Source organism: Diaporthe batatas (genome assembly GCF_019321695.1).
Source record: "Diaporthe batatas strain CRI 302-4 chromosome Unknown Contig00009, whole genome shotgun sequence".
Lineage (NCBI taxonomy): Eukaryota > Fungi > Ascomycota > Sordariomycetes > Diaporthales > Diaporthaceae > Diaporthe > Diaporthe batatas.
Window position 1 is genome coordinate 1,464,128 of NW_025408556.1, and position 18,325 is coordinate 1,482,452.

The 18,325-nt window shown below is 51.7% G+C and overlaps 7 protein-coding genes across 7 annotated transcripts; 4 read left to right on the plus strand and 3 right to left on the minus strand.

Annotated features, from left to right (window-relative positions):
* Positions 1-864: 864 nt before the first annotated feature.
* On the plus strand, positions 865-1,944 carry KVR01_007828 (uncharacterized protein; the record flags this gene model as incomplete). Its single annotated transcript, XM_044785996.1, has 1 exon — positions 865-1,944. The coding sequence occupies one exon, from the start codon at positions 865-867 to the stop codon at positions 1,942-1,944; it is 1,080 nt and encodes a 359-aa protein (XP_044642806.1).
* Positions 1,945-2,623: 679 nt separating this feature from the next.
* KVR01_007753 (uncharacterized protein) lies at positions 2,624-3,062 on the minus strand (the record flags this gene model as incomplete). Its single annotated transcript, XM_044786006.1, has 3 exons — positions 2,624-2,752; positions 2,828-2,911; positions 2,988-3,062. 3 exons carry the CDS (start codon positions 3,060-3,062, stop codon positions 2,624-2,626), a joined length of 288 nt encoding a protein of 95 aa, XP_044642731.1.
* A 2,448-nt stretch (positions 3,063-5,510) lies between these two features.
* Positions 5,511-5,932, minus strand: KVR01_008039 (uncharacterized protein; the record flags this gene model as incomplete). The annotated part of the gene is made up of 2 exons (XM_044794548.1): positions 5,511-5,639; positions 5,699-5,932. The coding sequence occupies 2 exons, from the start codon at positions 5,930-5,932 to the stop codon at positions 5,511-5,513; spliced, it is 363 nt and encodes a 120-aa protein (XP_044643017.1).
* Positions 5,933-9,060: 3,128 nt separating this feature from the next.
* On the plus strand, positions 9,061-10,029 carry KVR01_008140 (uncharacterized protein; the record flags this gene model as incomplete). The annotated part of the gene is made up of 1 exon (XM_044782359.1): positions 9,061-10,029. One exon carries the CDS (start codon positions 9,061-9,063, stop codon positions 10,027-10,029), a length of 969 nt encoding a protein of 322 aa, XP_044643118.1.
* A 498-nt stretch (positions 10,030-10,527) lies between these two features.
* KVR01_008205 (uncharacterized protein) lies at positions 10,528-12,459 on the minus strand (the record flags this gene model as incomplete). Its single annotated transcript, XM_044788318.1, has 2 exons — positions 10,528-11,973; positions 12,055-12,459. The coding sequence occupies 2 exons, from the start codon at positions 12,457-12,459 to the stop codon at positions 10,528-10,530; spliced, it is 1,851 nt and encodes a 616-aa protein (XP_044643183.1).
* A 2,860-nt stretch (positions 12,460-15,319) lies between these two features.
* KVR01_008211 (uncharacterized protein) lies at positions 15,320-16,114 on the plus strand (the record flags this gene model as incomplete). The annotated part of the gene is made up of 2 exons (XM_044781222.1): positions 15,320-15,544; positions 15,713-16,114. 2 exons carry the CDS (start codon positions 15,320-15,322, stop codon positions 16,112-16,114), a joined length of 627 nt encoding a protein of 208 aa, XP_044643189.1.
* Positions 16,115-16,573: 459 nt separating this feature from the next.
* Positions 16,574-18,101, plus strand: KVR01_008106 (uncharacterized protein; the record flags this gene model as incomplete). The annotated part of the gene is made up of 1 exon (XM_044787630.1): positions 16,574-18,101. The coding sequence occupies one exon, from the start codon at positions 16,574-16,576 to the stop codon at positions 18,026-18,028; it is 1,455 nt and encodes a 484-aa protein (XP_044643084.1). The 3' UTR covers positions 18,029-18,101.
* Between the last annotated feature and the right edge of the window lie 224 nt (positions 18,102-18,325).

Sequence of the window (18,325 nt, forward strand, 5' to 3'; positions counted from 1 at the left end):
GTCCGCCCAAAACTGTATGTGTCTTGTTTTACGAACCACTTGTCAGTCCAAGATTGAGTCATGCCATGTGCGTCGGGCATTATGATGACTCCGCTGCCCGCAGGTGCCCCACCTGGATCAACTTGGAAACCACCCCCAAGACTTGGCCGTCAACACACCTTTGTTTACTATGTAGTAAGCGTAACGATGAGAGTCTTTATGTGAAGCCTAAAAATACCGAAGAGCGGATCTTTCTCCATTATACAGAGCGATCGGCAAAATTTTTCTTGTATATGGATTGGGCATGATCTAAAAGTAGTATAGGGGTTAGTCGAATAAAAAAAGAGAAGTCACACGGAGCCAGCGTCCACCTACCCAGCTTTGACCTCCACCTACCTAGCATTTTCCATTCACCCACCCAGTATAAGATTTTACGTGTGCCGACTCAGAAAGTACTTGTAAATGTAAGGGATTTGCTAAGAAAAGTTGGTACTGGGTGGGTGAACGGAAAATGCTAGGTGGAGGTCAAAGCTGGGTAGGTGGACGCTGGCTCTAGTGGACGTAGCGTTGGGTGAGCTACGCGAGGAAGGGGGGTTGCAGGGGGAGACCCCCTGGAAAACAACGCCTCAACTTTTCTGCTACTTCGTAGAAAAGCTCCTCTCGTGCTTCGTACAAAGAAACCTTGTCGCTTTGCTTATTCCCGGGTTGCTTTACTCTCTATGTCCCGATATAAAACTGCCTAGGTAGGAGGGCAAGATTGGCAGCACCGAAGCGCAACGCAGGGCCGACGTCGATGTTGGCAAAGCGAACCCTCCTGATCTCTAAACCATCACCCATCTTTCTCCAGCGCCTTTCCCGCCATTGCTTCATCACAATAGGATTACAATGTCTATGAGCAAAGTGTACAGAGATAATCGAAGGGTGCCGCCTATTATTGCGCTTGTTACGATATGTCTGCTCTGGTGGTTTATGGACCCTTCCGCGAGATCTAACGTACCATCGTGGAATGGCGCAGCACTGCCCGCTGAGGGCGGAAGCAATGAAGGCGTTACACACTCAACCCTGGATGATGCTGTACAATCACAGAGTCCAGGCCGTGACGACGCAAAAACTTTGACGGATGACGACGTCCTGCTCATCCTAAAGACGGGATCAACAGTGCTCTGGAGGAGACTGCCCATCCATCTTTCTACGACTCTCGCACCAAACCGTGTCAAGCCTAATGGTACGGTCATATACTCAGACGCAACAGCTAAGATAGGCACCCACAACGCCATCGACATCCTGGCACAGTTGCCCAAATCCGTGAAGGACTCTCCAGCCTTCGAGCTGTATCACGCCATTCGAGACTGGGATGAGACCAACTACTACCTTGAGCAGACAGGCCTACCCGGCGACGTCGACTTCCAAGAAGGTCCCCCAGGAGGTTGGCGGCTGGACAAGTACAAATTCCTCCCTATGATCCAGCACGCCGGGAAGGAATGGCCGCATGTAAAGTGGTACATATACACAGAGGATGACACCTACTTGTTCCTGCCGAACATCCTGTTGTACCTATCCGAGTTCGATCACAGCCAGAGCCACTACATTGGTGGGCTCGGTGAGAAGCTGGGCACAACCTTCGCTCACGGTGGCTCTGGTTTCGCGCTCTCCCGTGGTGCATGGGAGAAATCTTTCGGTCGAGGCGGGGATCTAGTCACCAAGTACCAGGGCTTTGTGGAAGAGGCTTGCTGCGGCGACTACGCTTTAGGCAAGGTGCTCAACGACTATGGAGTCTGGTTTGGGGACGACAAGGACGACAGGACTGATGGAGGCTCATGGGGCTTCAATGGACTGCCTCATTGGAAGATCGAGTTTTCCAGGGAGAATTGGTGTAAGCCGGTTCTCACATGGCACCACGCCCACAGCCGTGATATTGCTCGGTATTATGAGCTAGAGCAATCCTGGGACTTCAGTGTGAGTTAAAGTGACGTTTATGAAAGAATCTCCGCTTCCGGGTCACGTAGGTGTGCTGACATGTAGTAGAACCCCCTCAATTATGGCGACTTCTACGCGCAAATGATTGCACCATCCCTGTCTAAGCGAAGGAGATGGTGGGAAAATCTTTCCAGCCAATATCAAGTGCATTCCATATCGTCAGACTCGGCCCCTCAGCCCAAGGGACACTTTGATATAGGACTATGGGCGCAGGCGTGGAAATCTGCCGATAGTTGTGAGGCTGCTTGCAAAGGATGGTCCGACTGTGTTCAATGGTACTACTATGGAGACGATTGCAGAATGGATGACAGAGTATTTCTAGGACATGGCTATCCCGAGGGAATGCGATATAGAAAGGATAAACTAGAGTCTGTCAGCGGGTGGTTGACCGACAGAGTAGAAACTTGGAAATGTAATTAATACTCCGGCTCAAACGTTTCTGGTGTTGCATACAAGATCGCCCTTTTATATGATGCACAGCGCTACTTCGTAGTCGAGGTCCAGATACGAGTGAGAAACCTTGGAAACATCTATCCGACTCTGCTTTGTACAATTCATGGAGACTTACAAAGTCGACTCCAGGATCAATCAAAAATCATTGACAATTTGAATGGTCACAGCTTGACCCGACACACCTGAATATCGTTTTCTGTCACCATCCGTCAAACTAAATGGCACCAGCGGCAGCCTCCGCATCATCCGGGCTCTCCTGTGAGAGAGCTGCCAGGATTGAAGCAACATCCTCCTCGCGCTTTTCCGTGTCCGGCTCGACGACGTCCTGAGCCGCGGCGGCGTCCTTTGAGGTTCAAAAGTCAGTCAACCATTCTGGAACAACACGACAGTCATCAACACGACAATCATCGACACTCACCTCGGGGCTCTCTGATTGGAGCGCAGAAAGAATGCTAGCAACATCATCGTCACGGCGCCCTAGACCCTTCGCGGCTTCCGCGTCCTGCAATGGCATAGGTCAGCACGCTCTGTTCGGAATAGAAAGGGACCTGCGTGTGCACTGCCTTGGTGATACATACATCTGGGCTGTTTTGTCCCAGTTCGGACAGAATCTGTGCGACGCCTTGGTCCTGACGTTGGTCTTCGGAGATCATCTGGATGGCGTTGGCGTCATCTGGGCTATTTTCCTTCAGGGCAGCGAGGGCCTTGTTACCCTCTTCTACCTGTGGGTTGGAGGGGCTGGCAACAGCCAGGGCGGCAAGCGAGATGATAAGAAAGGAGCGCATGTTGGAAACTATGTGAATGCAAGTATATACAGAGGCAGTTGAAAAATATTTACAGGAGAAGTGGCCGGTACACCACAGAGAGAAAGTGGGATGGACAATCTCGAGGGCCACGTCGTGGGTTTTTGAAAGAACTCGACTCACTGTATTCCACACGCGTGTACGAAGGTGCTCCAAAATCCATAATCCATTCACACAAGTCCCGGCATCAGATATCTCGTCTGGACTTCATCCTGCAATGCGATTTGAGAATCTCTTGGCCCCATACGATTAGTACGAAACGATGCTGGTCTCGGGTCGCCAAGGCCCGTGATGCATCGCCCCGGATCGTCCCAACATTATTCAAATGGTTAATGGGCCTTTACTTGATTGGCTATGCGGAGTCGGACATTTAGCGCTCAGCCTCGACTTTAAGCATGCTCAGGTGGCTTCGGGGGTGAGATGTGGCAGCACCTGACCCAGTCAGGGCACACCTGAAGACTCAAATGCCTCGCTCTGGGCCCGAGAATCCTCCTTTAGAATGTAATCATGCAACCCCATCAGTGCCTACAAGTCTCACTGCTGCTAGGCACGGGAGACCAGGCATTGTATTCAAGATGTTTCGGATCTTCGCTAGACGGGAGCAGCCGGATTGCCGCGGGGTTGGCACCAGGACAATGCCTCCACGCTTACTATGGCCTTCCTCGGAAGTCATTCCCGAAACGTGGCTGTAAGAGCTGAACAGGTCCCTGCATTGCTGATATCTCTCCATCTTCTTTGAATCCGATAGGTTAAAAGGCGGGTGCAGAACCTCCCGCATAATTACCATCCCAACCTCGGTACAACGCGGGTCCTCCACAAGTTCGGCTGGATTATGCTGGAATGGATGATTGCATCTTTATCGGCCCAAATCTGGAAAGTGGTGGCACCCCTGGAGCCCAGCTTTACGTGAAAAGCGACTTACCAGAGCGGCGCTTCAGTCTCGAAGATGCCGCGCTGATCGAGTGTGCCGTCCAAAGAATGGATAGTAACATGTGCTTCAGCGAACCGCATCTGCTCGCGTCAATTGATATGGAATGAGGGTCCGGAAAGCGGATCACCTCGACTTGGCCTCCTGCTTTGGAGCCACACATGAAATCACTGGCCTTCTGTATGTAGACCACGTATTTAACAACATTGGAATATGCAATCTAATAATGCATCTAGGTTGAAGACGTTAGGCTAGGTTGCTCGCGGCTCGCGATGGCTTCAACCTCGACGGGCTGATAGCCATTCCAACTACCTACCTTGGTACTTCTCGATAACAGCGGCGAGAACAGGCACGGCCCCACGATACCGGTAGAATGCACTGATTTCCCAAAATTCCTTCTGAGAAGTCATGTATTAGGAAATGCACTGCATTTACCTCGATATGTACGTGGTGCCTGGTAATTCTAGGACTTTTAACATTGTATCGGCTCTGTAGAGGAGCTCAAAGAATTCCTACAGTCATATTATGTGTTGACTTACCAGGTCGAGTACCGGACTTCCGTGCCGACAGTTTATGGTCTTTAAGACACACCTTGGCGTCCTATCTGCTTGGTTACGCCATTCTGTTTGACAATATCAGTGTGCTTGGCGAGATTGCATGCTGGAAAGTAATTAATAAAGCCAAGTCTTGAAGACTGCTGCTACTGGGGTGATTTCAAAATCGGCATCAGGGCCCGCCATGAATTAGGCGATCCAAGCTCGCTTCTTTCAGCCTTTCTACTCCGGTGGACTCATCGGCAAGCTCATTCCCATGCCCACCGCGTCCGAAGATTAGCGCCGGCGCTCTTGGGGATAGATGAGGACAGCATCGTCTGGGAAAACGTTTTCAAATTACTGGCTGGTTCGTCATCGTTTTACAACATCATCTCTCCTATAAATGTTTACCACAAGTAACTTGTACGTTGTTTAAAGCTTAGGTACCACAAAGTTCTCTATGTGAGTAGGTGTTGGGTCCAAATGTTGGCACCTAACAGAGTGGTCACATGTCTTCAGGAAAAGCAGGAAACATTTGAAGAAAACTTATTTGACTCTTCCGCCTTGGTCTCTATCATGGTATGTATTCATTTATTTGTTCATTTGCACGTTTCGCTAGTCTTTCTAGTGGTGTGATGCTCCTATTCTGTGAGCAGACAAAGGTGGCCGTAGCAAACAGTGGTCTCATACATGTGGTTGCGTGAAGCAAGGTGAATGAGCAAATGTTGAATTCGTACTCAGTCTATATGATGTTTGGTATATGTACAAATGTTGCGACTCTATAGTATAAGCAGGTTCTCTCTTGACTATCCAGGTGTGCGATCACACTTGAGCAGGCTAGTTCTCAGTGCACCGGGTCGGGTACCCGAGTTTCGGGTCGGTAGCTCCCTGAGCGAGACAGAAGTTGTACGTGTCCGTGGCATTATCGTAAGCATAGCTGACAGATGCAATGTCTCCAGCAACGATCTTGAGGGTGATGGATTAGTAACCACATACACAAGCGGCACGTTGAAGTGGCAACTCACATTGTACAGAGGGATGCTAAGCGTAACACAATGGCCCGAGGCGGCGTTCGCAGCGGACTGCTCTATGAGATCCCCCTGAGGGCCGACGATGGCAGACTCAATCTGGGCCTGTGAGACAGTGCCATTGGTGCCGTCATCCTTCAAGCAAGTGATGCTAGACGGGAAGCCCTTCATCGTCTGTGCGGAGGCAACGGCGCCAAGGGCCAGGAGAAGAGTTGTTGATTGGGCGAGCATTTCGTAAGCTGTTCTTAGGGACGCTGGATTGTAAATTGTGAAGAGATGCACGAGTCTGGCTGCAATATTCAAAAGAGTGGTGATGCTGTTGGTAATAGATCGTTTGCCGGTCTAGGGCAATGTTTGCTGACTTTATATCTCCCGTAAGATCTTTAACGCCTTCAATGGCGAGAGTTGATTACCTACCTAGGTAGGTGGCCTCGCAGTTCTGGCGGCTCTGGTGCCTTGCAGCGCCCCTGAGCTTGCGCCTGGGCATGCCACACTTCTAACCGCGGACCGCGCGCGCATCTACATTAAACAGCTAACGACATGGGGACAAGGCGTGGACCATGCACGATTGTGTAAATACGGAACAAGTGACTATCCCGAGGATGGGGTTCGCATGTCAGTTGCCAAGGCTAGCAGCCCATTTGAATCTCGCCTAGCTTCATCTGACAGTCCGGGGTTGGTAGAGGATACACTGGCTTTCTGTAAATGGCCTTGGAGGCAATGGCAGAGTTGCTGCATAGGGACACCTGACGTTAAGGGCGCCCGTTAGTTTGAAGCCACTGAGGGCAAATGTGGGAGGCGGAGCACTCAAGCTGCTGTGGCAGGGCTTGCCTCAAGCTAGCGCTTTCAAGCCACGAGTCAGTTTACACTTTTATTAGCTCACGAGTCAAGCCTTGTAGGGGAGCCATGTAGCAGCTTGTTTCGACTAGCCCATCATGGCGTGCTTCGTTGTCCCGATCGGGTCGACACAAAAAAAAAAGAAAAAAGACAAGATCCGTATTTAGCAAAGTCAATACCCGAAGGTTCGCGGGAGAAGAAGTGGTGAATCGACGGGCTGTTGAACTACAACAGAAATAACAACAAAATCAAAACCCAGAGTCGCGTACTCCGTAGCTAGCGAATAGTTTGAACGTAATTTGGCCCATTTCAGTGGCATACCTCCAAGCCCCGATCATTGAACTAGACAGCTCGTCAACTGAGGACAATTACCGCCTAGGTGGGGTCCATTCGTCGAACAGGCATGCATATCAAGTTCCGGTGTCGAGGCTTCCAGTGTCCGCAGGCGCTCCAGACTCATGGGGCATATCTTCGTAGCGTCAGAGCGTCTGCTATTCCGCAGAGTCCGCTGCAGACGGGGACAGGTGGGTGGTTTCGTTTTTAATCCCCATATATAGAAAATGTATGTGGCGCCTTCATACATTAGTAAACGCTCTCAAGACCGAGCGCCTTTTTTTCCTAAAAAAAAAAGGTAAATTGCTAATAACAGTGCAAAGAGAATACAGTACGTGGGCACGTGGCCTCAGCCTCGTGCCACACAGACAAGGCTGGAAGGCATCGCTCCCGACGGCGCCGCTCACTAGAATCGTCGACACAAGTAGACCAAGGGACGGGGACCTGTCCAGTACACAATGAAGCTGTTGGTCCTAGCGGTGTCACTTCCGGCCAACAAGCTCGTGGACATGAATCCTTAAGGCAGCCGGCCGTTCTGCGGTCCCGGATAGCCCGGTGGCGCGGGGCATGGTTTCTCGGTCGGTGTCAATTGTGCCTGATTGCAAGCGGTGGAAGTTGTGTTCAAGGCTTCAGTCACCACGACAAAGCAATTATTACTTCATTTCTCTTGGTACGTGACCCCTGCTTCACGCACCGTATGAAGACAGTCAAGCATGCATTACCCACACTAATATGATGCTGCACTATCATTCTTCAACGACACTTATCAGTAGTCAAAGAAAGATGGCGGCCTCCCCTGTCTGTTCGTATTAGGTTCCCGTCTGGTGATTTCCGCGACCACTCAATCCCATCATCTAGATGTAAGAATCATGGCCAGTGTGCATACCAGCCGATCCCACATAGTGTTCAGCAAGTCTTCGTCATAGGGCTCATCAGCTTCCTTCTTCCACAGTTCGACGAAACTAATATCATAGTTGTCATTTTCTGCTCAGTAAGGAGACCAAAACGAGCATTCAAAAGTACTCAATAGGCCCTCTTTTGAAATCTCATAATCATACTTGAAAATGTGGTGCTCCGTCATTGCATCGTAGGGATCCCAGCGCCACTTGTTTTCTATGCTGATGCTGGCAGGAGGATGACATATATCCAATTTAGGCCCCAAAGACAAAAGGAGGCTCAACAGATTCGTGAACTAATGTGCTATGGGCGGCGCGATAGTAGCGCACTTGGAGGTACGTAAATAGATTCCATTGCAATGTGATATGGCTCAGTCTCCGTGCGCACCCGTAGCAGTATGGAAGGATGGTCGGCATTGTAGTGCCAGGCTCGGTGCTCTGATGTGCTTGTATTACCTGCCATATTTTCTATCAGCCAGCCACATAAATGACAGGTTTCTCAGTAATTGACAACGTATATGGCGTATATGGTAATTTGAGAATTAAGGCTCAAGGAACAAGGGTCGAGGTCAGAGCAGAATGCACGAGTCCTCACCACGACTCCGCCGCAGAGCTCCTCATGCTGCACGACTGAGAAGTCTTCCCCCGAACTAGTGGCCTTCCGCGTGAACGGGATTGATTGGCATTCCATCGACAATCTGACCATAAAAAAATGGATGCCGCCACAGGCGTGAACAGTAGATCGACCAAAACCAGGTTCGACAGTCCGAAATGCTCCGCATCTGACTCCCGGATCGCCATTATTGCTGGGCCCAACGGAGTGTTGGCACGGGACATAGACAGCGTGCAGAAAACAATTGCGAGACGGAAGGCTTGTGTTGCTCGTGACTGGAGAAATCTGACGTTACAGCAGGGTCAGCTTTGTTCCGTGTTGTTATCGCAGCACCACCGACCATTCAGGACTTCAGGATCTGATGTACAGTGGCGCTGTGTGGCTGGTATGCTCGGAGCGGAGCGGAACGGGTAACGAAGTATGAGGTGGGTACATACCTAGGTATGTAAGCCGCGGGTCGTTCTCAGCTTCTCCCTCTCGGACCAACCTCAGCCCTGTCTGACCCTATTGATTCCTCATCAGCGTAACTCTCAAGCTATTTTAGAACACAATTGTCCTTCTTCAATATTTTCATGCTCCCGGTGCTTCTGTGATACCGTGTCCGTACTGTCAAACATACTTGAACCTTAGAAGAGCCCCTGACATCTGGAGACTTGAAGTACTAGTACAAGCAGTCGGCCATGTCAACCTCATCACCGACGCTAGTCTTTGTGCCAGGCGCGTGGCATAAGCCCGTCTGTTTCGACAAGGTCACCAACATTCTGCAAGGCAGATACAAACTCGAATGCGTCTCAGTTACGTTACCATCGACCACCGGCAATCCGGCCGCCACTTTCAAAGATGACATCGATGTCGTCCGCGAGGCTATATGCAAAGAAACCAGTCAAGGACACAATGTCGTCATCGTCGCCCATTCTTACGGTGGCATGGTGGGCAATAGCGCCATCAAAGGTTTCATGAAGCCAGTAGACAACGCCACCGAGGGCAGTGGGACTTCGTCCCACCAGATAGGCCATGTCGTGGGCCTCGTCCTTATCGCCTCCGGCTTTACCTTCACGGGACTCGCCTTCATGGATCTTTTCATGGGAAAACCGCCTCCTTTCTGGCGAATCAATAACACGACCGGATACGCCGAGCTCGTTGCGCCTCCACGTGAGCTCTTCTACCACGACGTACCCGCAGACGAAGCAGAATATTGGGTGTCGCAGCTCACCAACCAGAGCCTCAAGTCGCTCTTTGAGGGGGGCGAATTCGCATACGCCGGCTGGCAGGACGTCCCCGTGTGGTATCTAGGTACCATTGAGGATCGCGGCCAGCCCGTGGTGGCGCAGCGTATGCAGGTCGGCATGGCCAGGGAGATGGGCGCTCATGTGCAACATAGGGAGCTGCGGTCGAGCCACTCGCCGTTTCTGAGCCGGCCCGAACAGACCGCCGGGATCGTGTTCGAAGCTGTCGGTGCGTTCACTGGCCACCCTGTGGCGACAGCAAAAACACCGGAAGATACCGTAGGTGGTGACGGCGAGGTCTTAACAGCGGTCAGATTGAGGGAGCTTCTCACGTGGTACAGGTACGGGCTACCGTTAGCGCTTGGACACCTCATTGGAAGGTGTATAATCATCTCCCGTTGGTGTAAGAAGCTGCGGCGATGATCCTTTTGATTCCAAAGCCAAATGAGGGCACTTCACGTTGTTTTATCAGGCGATGAGGCGTACATGGGCTGAACACATACAATTAATGTGGTAAATGTAGCCCTCACGTCCCTACCTAGGTAGCAAATTTCCCCTCTTATTCTTAGATTTATGTTCACCTTGGAATACATCTACTCCTTAGCATCTTGGATTCTGTCACTTGGCTCATGTTAGAGAATCCCTGTTCCCGTCGTTAACTGGTCTTTCAAGTTGACGGTATGGAAAGCTGCCTCGAATTTTACTTAACTACCTGGGTAACTACTTAGGCACGCTAAAGCGAGCCGTTCATGGAGACGAAACACCACAGTCCTCCCTGCACGCGTCTTCCAAGGTTGTCACATTAACTTCCTTAGTCTGAGACTTCCGGGGTCGTCGCAGGATCAACATCTACATTGTTAGGTTTACATATATGAGATCGCGAAATGAATATTACGGAGATATGTAAGACAACTAGATACTCTAAAGGGCTCGCCTGGTAATTTCCTCCAAACTTCTCCTCCTCTTCTGCTGTCGTTGCGCCGCCAGCACCCTGTTCATCTTCCTGCTCGTCATAGTTGCGAACGGGTGGAGGGCCACAGACCCACCGTCGCCCGCACCAGCAACAACCTTGCCCGCAGTCTGGGCCCCAACAGGTAAATCAGGTACGTGCGTCAGTGTGTTGTAAATAGCTCCCGGCGGCGTGACCACATTTTGGATGGTCCCGGGCCCCTCGCGGAACTCACTCGTCGGCGTACCTTTCGTGATCATGTTCCCACCTTTGACCATAGGCGTCATCCCCGTCGCGATGTCCGTTCCGGCCGTAGCACGCTGCTGGATCAGCAACGCCGCATCGGGCGCATTAAACGCCGAGAAATGTCCCGCGAAAAACACCCTCGTGAAGCTGAAGTGGTCCGCCTGCCTCGTCTGGCCGGGGATCTGCCCGTCGAGCAAGGCGGACATGTTGACAAAACCGGCCTGCGCCCACGCCGCCGCCACCTCAGGTGTCTGCGCCGCAACATTGTTGGCCACCATCTGAGCGCCAATCATGTTGCTGTCGTAGTCGGCATCGCCCGTGAAAAACGCCACCGTCACACCCTCGCTGAGGAGCCGCGACGTGGAGTCCGTGACAAGCTTGCCCGTCCGCGAGTCGTCGCCTGTGCCGGCGAAGGCGGTGCCGACCTGGACGGAGGCCGGAGTAAAGTTTGTGGACGCGCCGATGGCAGCTTGGACTGAGGCCTGGTTGAGGTATGCGACGTAGAACATGGGTGGGAAGGGGCTTGGGAGCAGCTGGCGGATGTCGTCCTCTGAGCGCAGTGCGTTGACGTCGAAGAACTGCTCAACATTTGCCACACAAAAGTCATCGGCTGCTGAGCAGACCTCGTTGATGTTTGCCGGTGGTGGGTCGGCGTTGCAGGCTGCCTGTTGTTGTTGGCATCCATTAGGGCCCCAGATATTGTTGAATAGTTGAGCCTGGGCTGTTTCGTTGTATGGAGCCAGATCATACGGATTGCCTGGTGTGACGGTGTAGTTGAAGTACGCTGCGAACTGCACGCGTGTATCGAAGAAGCCATCCTCTACTGTAACGGACTTAAGAGGGATCTGAATTGCGCCTTTGTTGTTCTGCTTGTTCTGTTGGACGATATGATCTGCAAAGACAGGGACATAGTGCCCGCCGTAGGACTGACCATTTATGTGGACTCCGTTGGCGCTGTATTGAGGGAACGCACCCATGAAACCCTGCATAGTCTTGTAGAATACGGCTGCAGCATCCACAGTCGAGTTTGATGTCAATGTGAGATCAGGAGACGAGAAGGTCCCACAGCCTGGGTCGGCGGTGGTGCAACTGTCCGTGGGTGTGATGACAAAGGTGTTGGGGTTCTGAGAAGCCTTCGTCAGGGTGGTGAAAGAGAAGCCCACAGTGGCCGGCTGAATTGACAAAAGAATTAGCTGGTTTTGCGCAAGATTTTAACAAGATTGAAAAAGGTTCAACTTTGGATGAAAAATTACCTGGTCTATAAAGACGACATTACTATTCTGTGTGAATGACAGTGGATTGTTGATGACCTTTCCCGCCGCATCGATAGAACATGGGCCCATCTCACTGAACAGGCCGTTCATCGACGACGCTCCCGGCCCCCCATCGAGTCTGACTGTCAGCGGTGCAGCAGTTGGGTTCCCATTTCTGGCCTCGAACATCCAAAAGTACATGTGCTGCGTCTCACTGACATCCACATACCCGGCGAAGCTCTTGACGTTGGCATTGGTTTCGCAGATCCCATTTGGGACCTCCTTGAATCGGACTTGTATGCCAGTCGTCGTGTTTACTGTCTTGAGGTCTGTGGGTGGAACTACAAACTGTCCCGAGGCTATGCCAGTAACTGCTAATAAAACGCCTTTGATGGATGGACGCATCTTGAAGGATATGAATGTGGTTGCTGTCCAATGCGGTAAAGCGCAGTGTGCTGCCGAGCCGTTAATGGATGCTGCCCGAACACACTGCACGGAATTTCGTGAGAGGGCGAGATCAAGATAATAAGGCGTGAACACCATGTTCCGACGACCAGGAATGTGGCGTAAAAGGGGGCTCGCGGGTATGCCCTTCCAAGGTTGCCTCGGGTTGCTTCGCGTGATTGATACAAGCTGAAAAGGTTAAAGCCTGCGCGCTCTGTCCTAAGCCAATCGGCGCTCAGAACATGAAGCAGCCATGCAGTAGTGAATGGATCTTTTAGGTGAGGTGCGCGAGCGTTGAATTCTAGCCCCTAGTTGCAACAACTTCGGATGAAACGCCCGACAGGATTGAGCCGATCTCTGAAATCAATAGCGGGCTGCTTCACGTTGCCCTCAGCCTTTGCATTGCTTGAATGCCCACGTTCCCTTAAGTAACATCAGGGAATAAACTTCTCAGAAAATGTCTTTTCCCCATCTAGACGAAAAGAGTGTAAGGTTCCATGTGAATGAGCGATGATGTCGGCTGGGTAGTTTGTCAATTATGCCTGGTCTGAATGGGTGGTCTTATGGTAGACTGCCAGTGTGCTTGCGTTGGGTAAATATTTATGGTGCTCCGTTCAATGATCACCTGATCGTCGAGCTTGAACGGACATCATAGTTCGTTTGCAGATCAATACAAATCGGAGTATGTGCATGGGGAGAAAGACCCAACTGACGAGTGTTGTCAGAGCCATCTTTGAAACAGGTAAGTATTTCTAAATACCTTCTTCCCAATTCCACCAATCAGCCCTCCCGCAAGTAAAGTATTATTTCGAGATGGAAGCTTGGAGCTTTTACACCTCCACAGGGGTAATAAACGTTGTTTGGTGACCTCCCCACCGAAAGTCGCTTTTGCTAGAAAGTTCGCCGAAGCGTGACCTGGTGGGTCCAGCCAACCAATAGCAAAAGATACAAGCTCAAACAACGTTTATTACCCCTGTGGAGGTGTATTACCATTGAGTTTGGATATCATTCAAATGTTGCATTTGGTAGCTGAGTAAGCGGGTAGGTAGGCGGGTAGGCGAGTAAGTTCGAGGTGTCGACATTCCGCGCTCCGACTCCCCCCGCTAGCGGGTAGCTTCTTTACCGTAGTAGCCCACCAATTGGTTATCCATTCGCTCAGGGTTTGTTATCCGGTGTCAAGGAGAATATAGCCCCATCAAGTGGAAAACAAAGGTTATGACACCGGTGCTCCCGCTCGGGCCCGAAGGCTCCGCTGTCAGAGAAAACCGAGTCAGCCCAATTAGCAAAACCACCCTAGTTTTATTCAAGGTATACATGTTACTGAGAGCTCATCCCACCTCGTTCTTAGTTCCTTAACTAAGCCCTCTAGAACCTTAATTTTTAAAAGTATTTTTTTTTTTTGGATATATTTAGAAATGTTTTTCACCAGTGATCTGTGGTGGTATGTGTGAGCATGTGAATTTATCTAGGGGGCCAACTCTCGCTTTTCCCTGACGGTGGAGTGCAACACTAGGTGCCTAGGTAATCCACACAAGCCCTCAAAGACCCAACCAAGGCTGCAAAGCGCTGTTGTACAGTCCTGTCTGAGTGGTGGAGACGTGGCTCACGCAGCCGAGAGTCTACGACACGATCGATGGGGACCTCAAAACAAAGGTCATCTCCGGGGGAAGGGATCGCAGAAATCAACAAGGACGTTGAAGTGGGCCACACCAACACCCGACGGCCAGATCCTGGGTCTGGTGTGCAGATCTCCCGTCAAAGTGCCCAGCGTAAAGTGTTTTGTCCCGAGCCTGACTTGATTGAGTCAGCTACTCGATTCAGAGGATAATAAGGGGGCACCGCGGAGGGAATAAGGCGTTTTCCCAGGCGCTTGTGGATACGCAATATACCGACAAAAATTATCTCTCGGTACCGGATTACGACGGGGAGCATCCTCGCAAATCCGCGTAGTTGGTGGTCAATGCCCACCGTACTTAGGTATGCAAATACCACCGAGCAGGTGCTTAATCGGTATTTTCTGCAACGTTCAAAATCATCACAGTTGTAACGCTAATTCCAACCAACATGGCAGCATCCACTCCAGTTGTCACGTGGGGTTTGTGGCTCCTTTGGTTTTGCTTTTACGCTGCTGTTCATGGTCAAGAGGCTACGAACTACACACTGACCATATGTGGAGTAAGATCAAGAACATGGAGATTAGTGAAGACATTCGATAGTGCAGCATACTAACTTCCAGTCAGGCACATTGCCTTGACGTTGCTACATCACAGATCGGCTGTGAGTCCGCATCGGACTCCTGCCGTTGTCAGCACCAGACCATGGTCATAGCAAGCAGCTGTTCGAACTCTAATTGCACCATGGGCGATACGCTCCGTAAGTCATTTACAGTTGTGGCCCCGTGAGAGAGAATCTGGGACTGGAACCAACGGTACCTTATAGGTCTTTTCAAGTCCCAAGCCAGTGCATGTGATCTACCACACGAAGACTCGTCAAGGATGTTGATTGTAGCCGGCATTGTCAGCGCTGTTTTCGTGTCCATGCTGACAGTCATCCGACTTACTGGCAAACGAGCTGTCCGAGCTTGGGGACTCGACGACTTGGCTGTCGGCATTAGCTTCGTCCTCGCCCTGATCACAATTGGAATCTCGATTTATAGTGAGTATAATCCACCAAAACCCATATTTAAGGTTCGCACACTCACAAGATGCATGTTGAAGCGTCATATTGCGGCATGGGTAAGCACATGTGGGATCTTCAGGATGGACAAGTAATTCACGTCCTAGAGTCGATGTTCATAACGATGGTGATTTACCCTGTCCTCATGGCTCTGATTAAGATCTCTCTTGTTTTGCTATACCTTGGTATTTTCCCGTCCGAGGGCTTTCACATCGCAGCATGGACGGTGGTGGGATTTATCGCCACCTCTGGACTTGTTATGGAGCTGTTCGCCATTTTTGCCTGCAGTCCAGTCCAGTACGCCTGGAATAAAGACACCAAGCCAGGGTATTGTATCCCGGAAACGTACCCCAGTGGAATGGGTGCAATCGTGAGCGTTGTACAAGACGTCGCTGTCGTTGTTCTCCCCGCAATCCAAGTGCAAAGACTACAAATGAAGAAGACACAGAAAGTTGTTGTCATGGCCTTGTTTTGTCTGGGGGCTCTGTGAGTACTCCTCCTTTGCTGCTTCACACTGCAAGCCGCAAAACTGACACAGGCTCTCGGAAGTGGCTGTTTTGCCGCCATAGCACGCCTCATCTCCATCATCGAGAACCGTGACATCATCGACCCAACATGGCAATACGCAAGTATGGGGGCATGGTCGGGCATCGAGCTGGTAGTTGTTTACATGGGCGCCTGCCTTCCACTGATGCGTGGCTTCCTCGGTCTCGTCTGGCCAGCCAAGTTCGGACAACCGAAGCGGGAGCGTCACACGGCAGGCCCGCCGGTCGACCACTCGGGGAATTCGGTCCGTCCAGGTCTCATGAGTGAGATGAGCCGGCTGGAGCGCCCTGCTTTACCACCTCAACATGGGAGGAGTGAGTGGGACCAGCAGTCCTCGGACTCGACGGACAGAGAGGCGCAGACCTCACATGATTATATCTCCGACATGCGTTGATGACTGCCAGACTTGTTGTCCGGGCGGCGTCAACACAAGCACTGTCACGGTCTATTCGACATCCACCGACAAGTCACTGTTGCTGTTCCGAATGTCGCGATTCTGCGCTCCATGAAAGTTGGAATCATTCTGCCCGCGAGTGGTGAGGACGATGTTTGGCATCGTCCTCAGCACTTTCCGGCGCGGCCAACCGTCCGACAGGGCAGCAAGAGCGACCCAAACTCCAGCAGGAATCAACAACGGTAGACTCAGGCCAAGCTCTCGCCATAAACAAATTACTCAGATCACCATATGCTTCTTCCCACCTTTTCGCCTGCGAGCCTCGTCTTTGCTTGTCCGCCCTCCTCGTCGCCGAAGCTGCAACCAGACCGGCATAGAAGCATCCATTGACTCTAATATCAATCAACTTGAACCACATTGTACTCTTCGTTGTTGCGCGGCAATTTTCCGTGTACCACCATGGCACCCAGCAATTTTCGCCTGGGCGGCATGCTCATCCTCCTCAGCCACGCTCTTATTCCAATTATTGCAGATACGACGACAAGCACAAGCACCCACAAGCTGCCGCTGCCGCTGCCTGTGCCTATCCCGACTACAAGCATCTCCACGACTGTCATCCCGGTGCCCTCTATACCCCATCCGACACTACCAAAACCGGTGCCTTCTGGAACCACGGTGGTACCCCCTATACCCCATCCAACACTACCAATACCGGTCCCTTCTGGAACCACGGTGCCCCATCCAACAATAACAATACCGGTCCCCTCTGGAACCACGGTACCTCATCCGACATTGCCAATACCAGTGCCTTCTGGAACCACAGTAGTGCCGACTGTGCCCCATCCGACACTACCAATACCGGTCCCCTCTGGAACAACGGTGGTACCCTCTGTGCCCCATCCGACACTACCAATACCGGTCCCCTCTGGAACCACGGTGGTACCATCTATACCCCTTCCGACATTGCCAAAACCAGTGCCTTCTGGAACCACGGTGATACCATCTGTACCCCTTCCGACATTGCCACAACCAGTGCCTTCTGGAACCACGGTGGTGCCCTCTGTACCCATTCCGACATTGCCAACCATCCCTGTTCCAACAGTCACTGCAACATTGACGACCACAGCAAGCTTCAGCTCGTCATCTGTACTCGTGGTAACGGCATGGGCAACTGTCACAAAGATTAAATATACCACAGTCACCGAGGACTGTGGGCCTCCTACAGCCTTCCCTCCAGCCGTTCCCGTGGGATGCTACAACGAGGGGCCAAGAGGTCGAGCCCTGCCAGATTTCTTCTTTGAAGACGACCTCCTGATGACCATCGATAAATGCGTAGGGCTATGCTCTAACTACACGTTCATCGGACTGGAATATGGCTCGCAATGCTGGTGCAGTGACTCGATACATCATGGGGCTTTCCCCGTCGATCATGCGCAGTGCGACATGGTGTGTGCCGGCAATGCGCAGCAGATCTGTGGCGGCGACAGCACGCTCTCGCTTTTCCTCCCTCCACCGCCGCCCCCCAAGGCCCCGAAGAACAAAATCACCTACACACCAGCCGGATGTTATGCAGAGCCTAGTGATGGCTCACGCGCACTCAAGAAGTCCAGGACAGCGACGGCGGACATGAGGGCCGAGTCGTGCTTCAACATTTGTGGCCTGAGCGGCTACCTATATGCCGGGCTGGAGTACGGCGACGAGTGCTGGTGTGGCAACCGGGTGTCGTCGAAGGCAACCGCAGTGGACGCTTCACTTTGCAACATGAGATGCGTGGGTGACGCGACACAGACATGTGGCGGGTCTGAGGTCCTGAACCTCTACAACGGAACGCACGACTCCAGTGCTACGCTCGCATCAGATCCACCTCGACGCCATACAACAATCTGGGACAGGCTTTTCAACGGGGAGACTTGACGGGAGGGATGCGGAACGGTATCGAGGATCGTGGATACATTCGGTGTTCCGGTCCCGGCAGGCTCGCCTCGCGCAATTGATTACAGTGTCCATTGACTACTTAAGTACTAGTAACTAGTAATACCCTAGAGCTCCCTAAATAAAAGTATTGTTTTGAACATGTCTTGTTGCCGACACTGACAGCCGGGTGATGCGAGACACCTGGACGGTCTTGAGGCCGCCCAGCTGCATGTGTCTTGCTTCTGCACCACTTGGAAATCTTTTTTTAGGGGTGTCAGCGTCGCAGCTAAGGGGTCT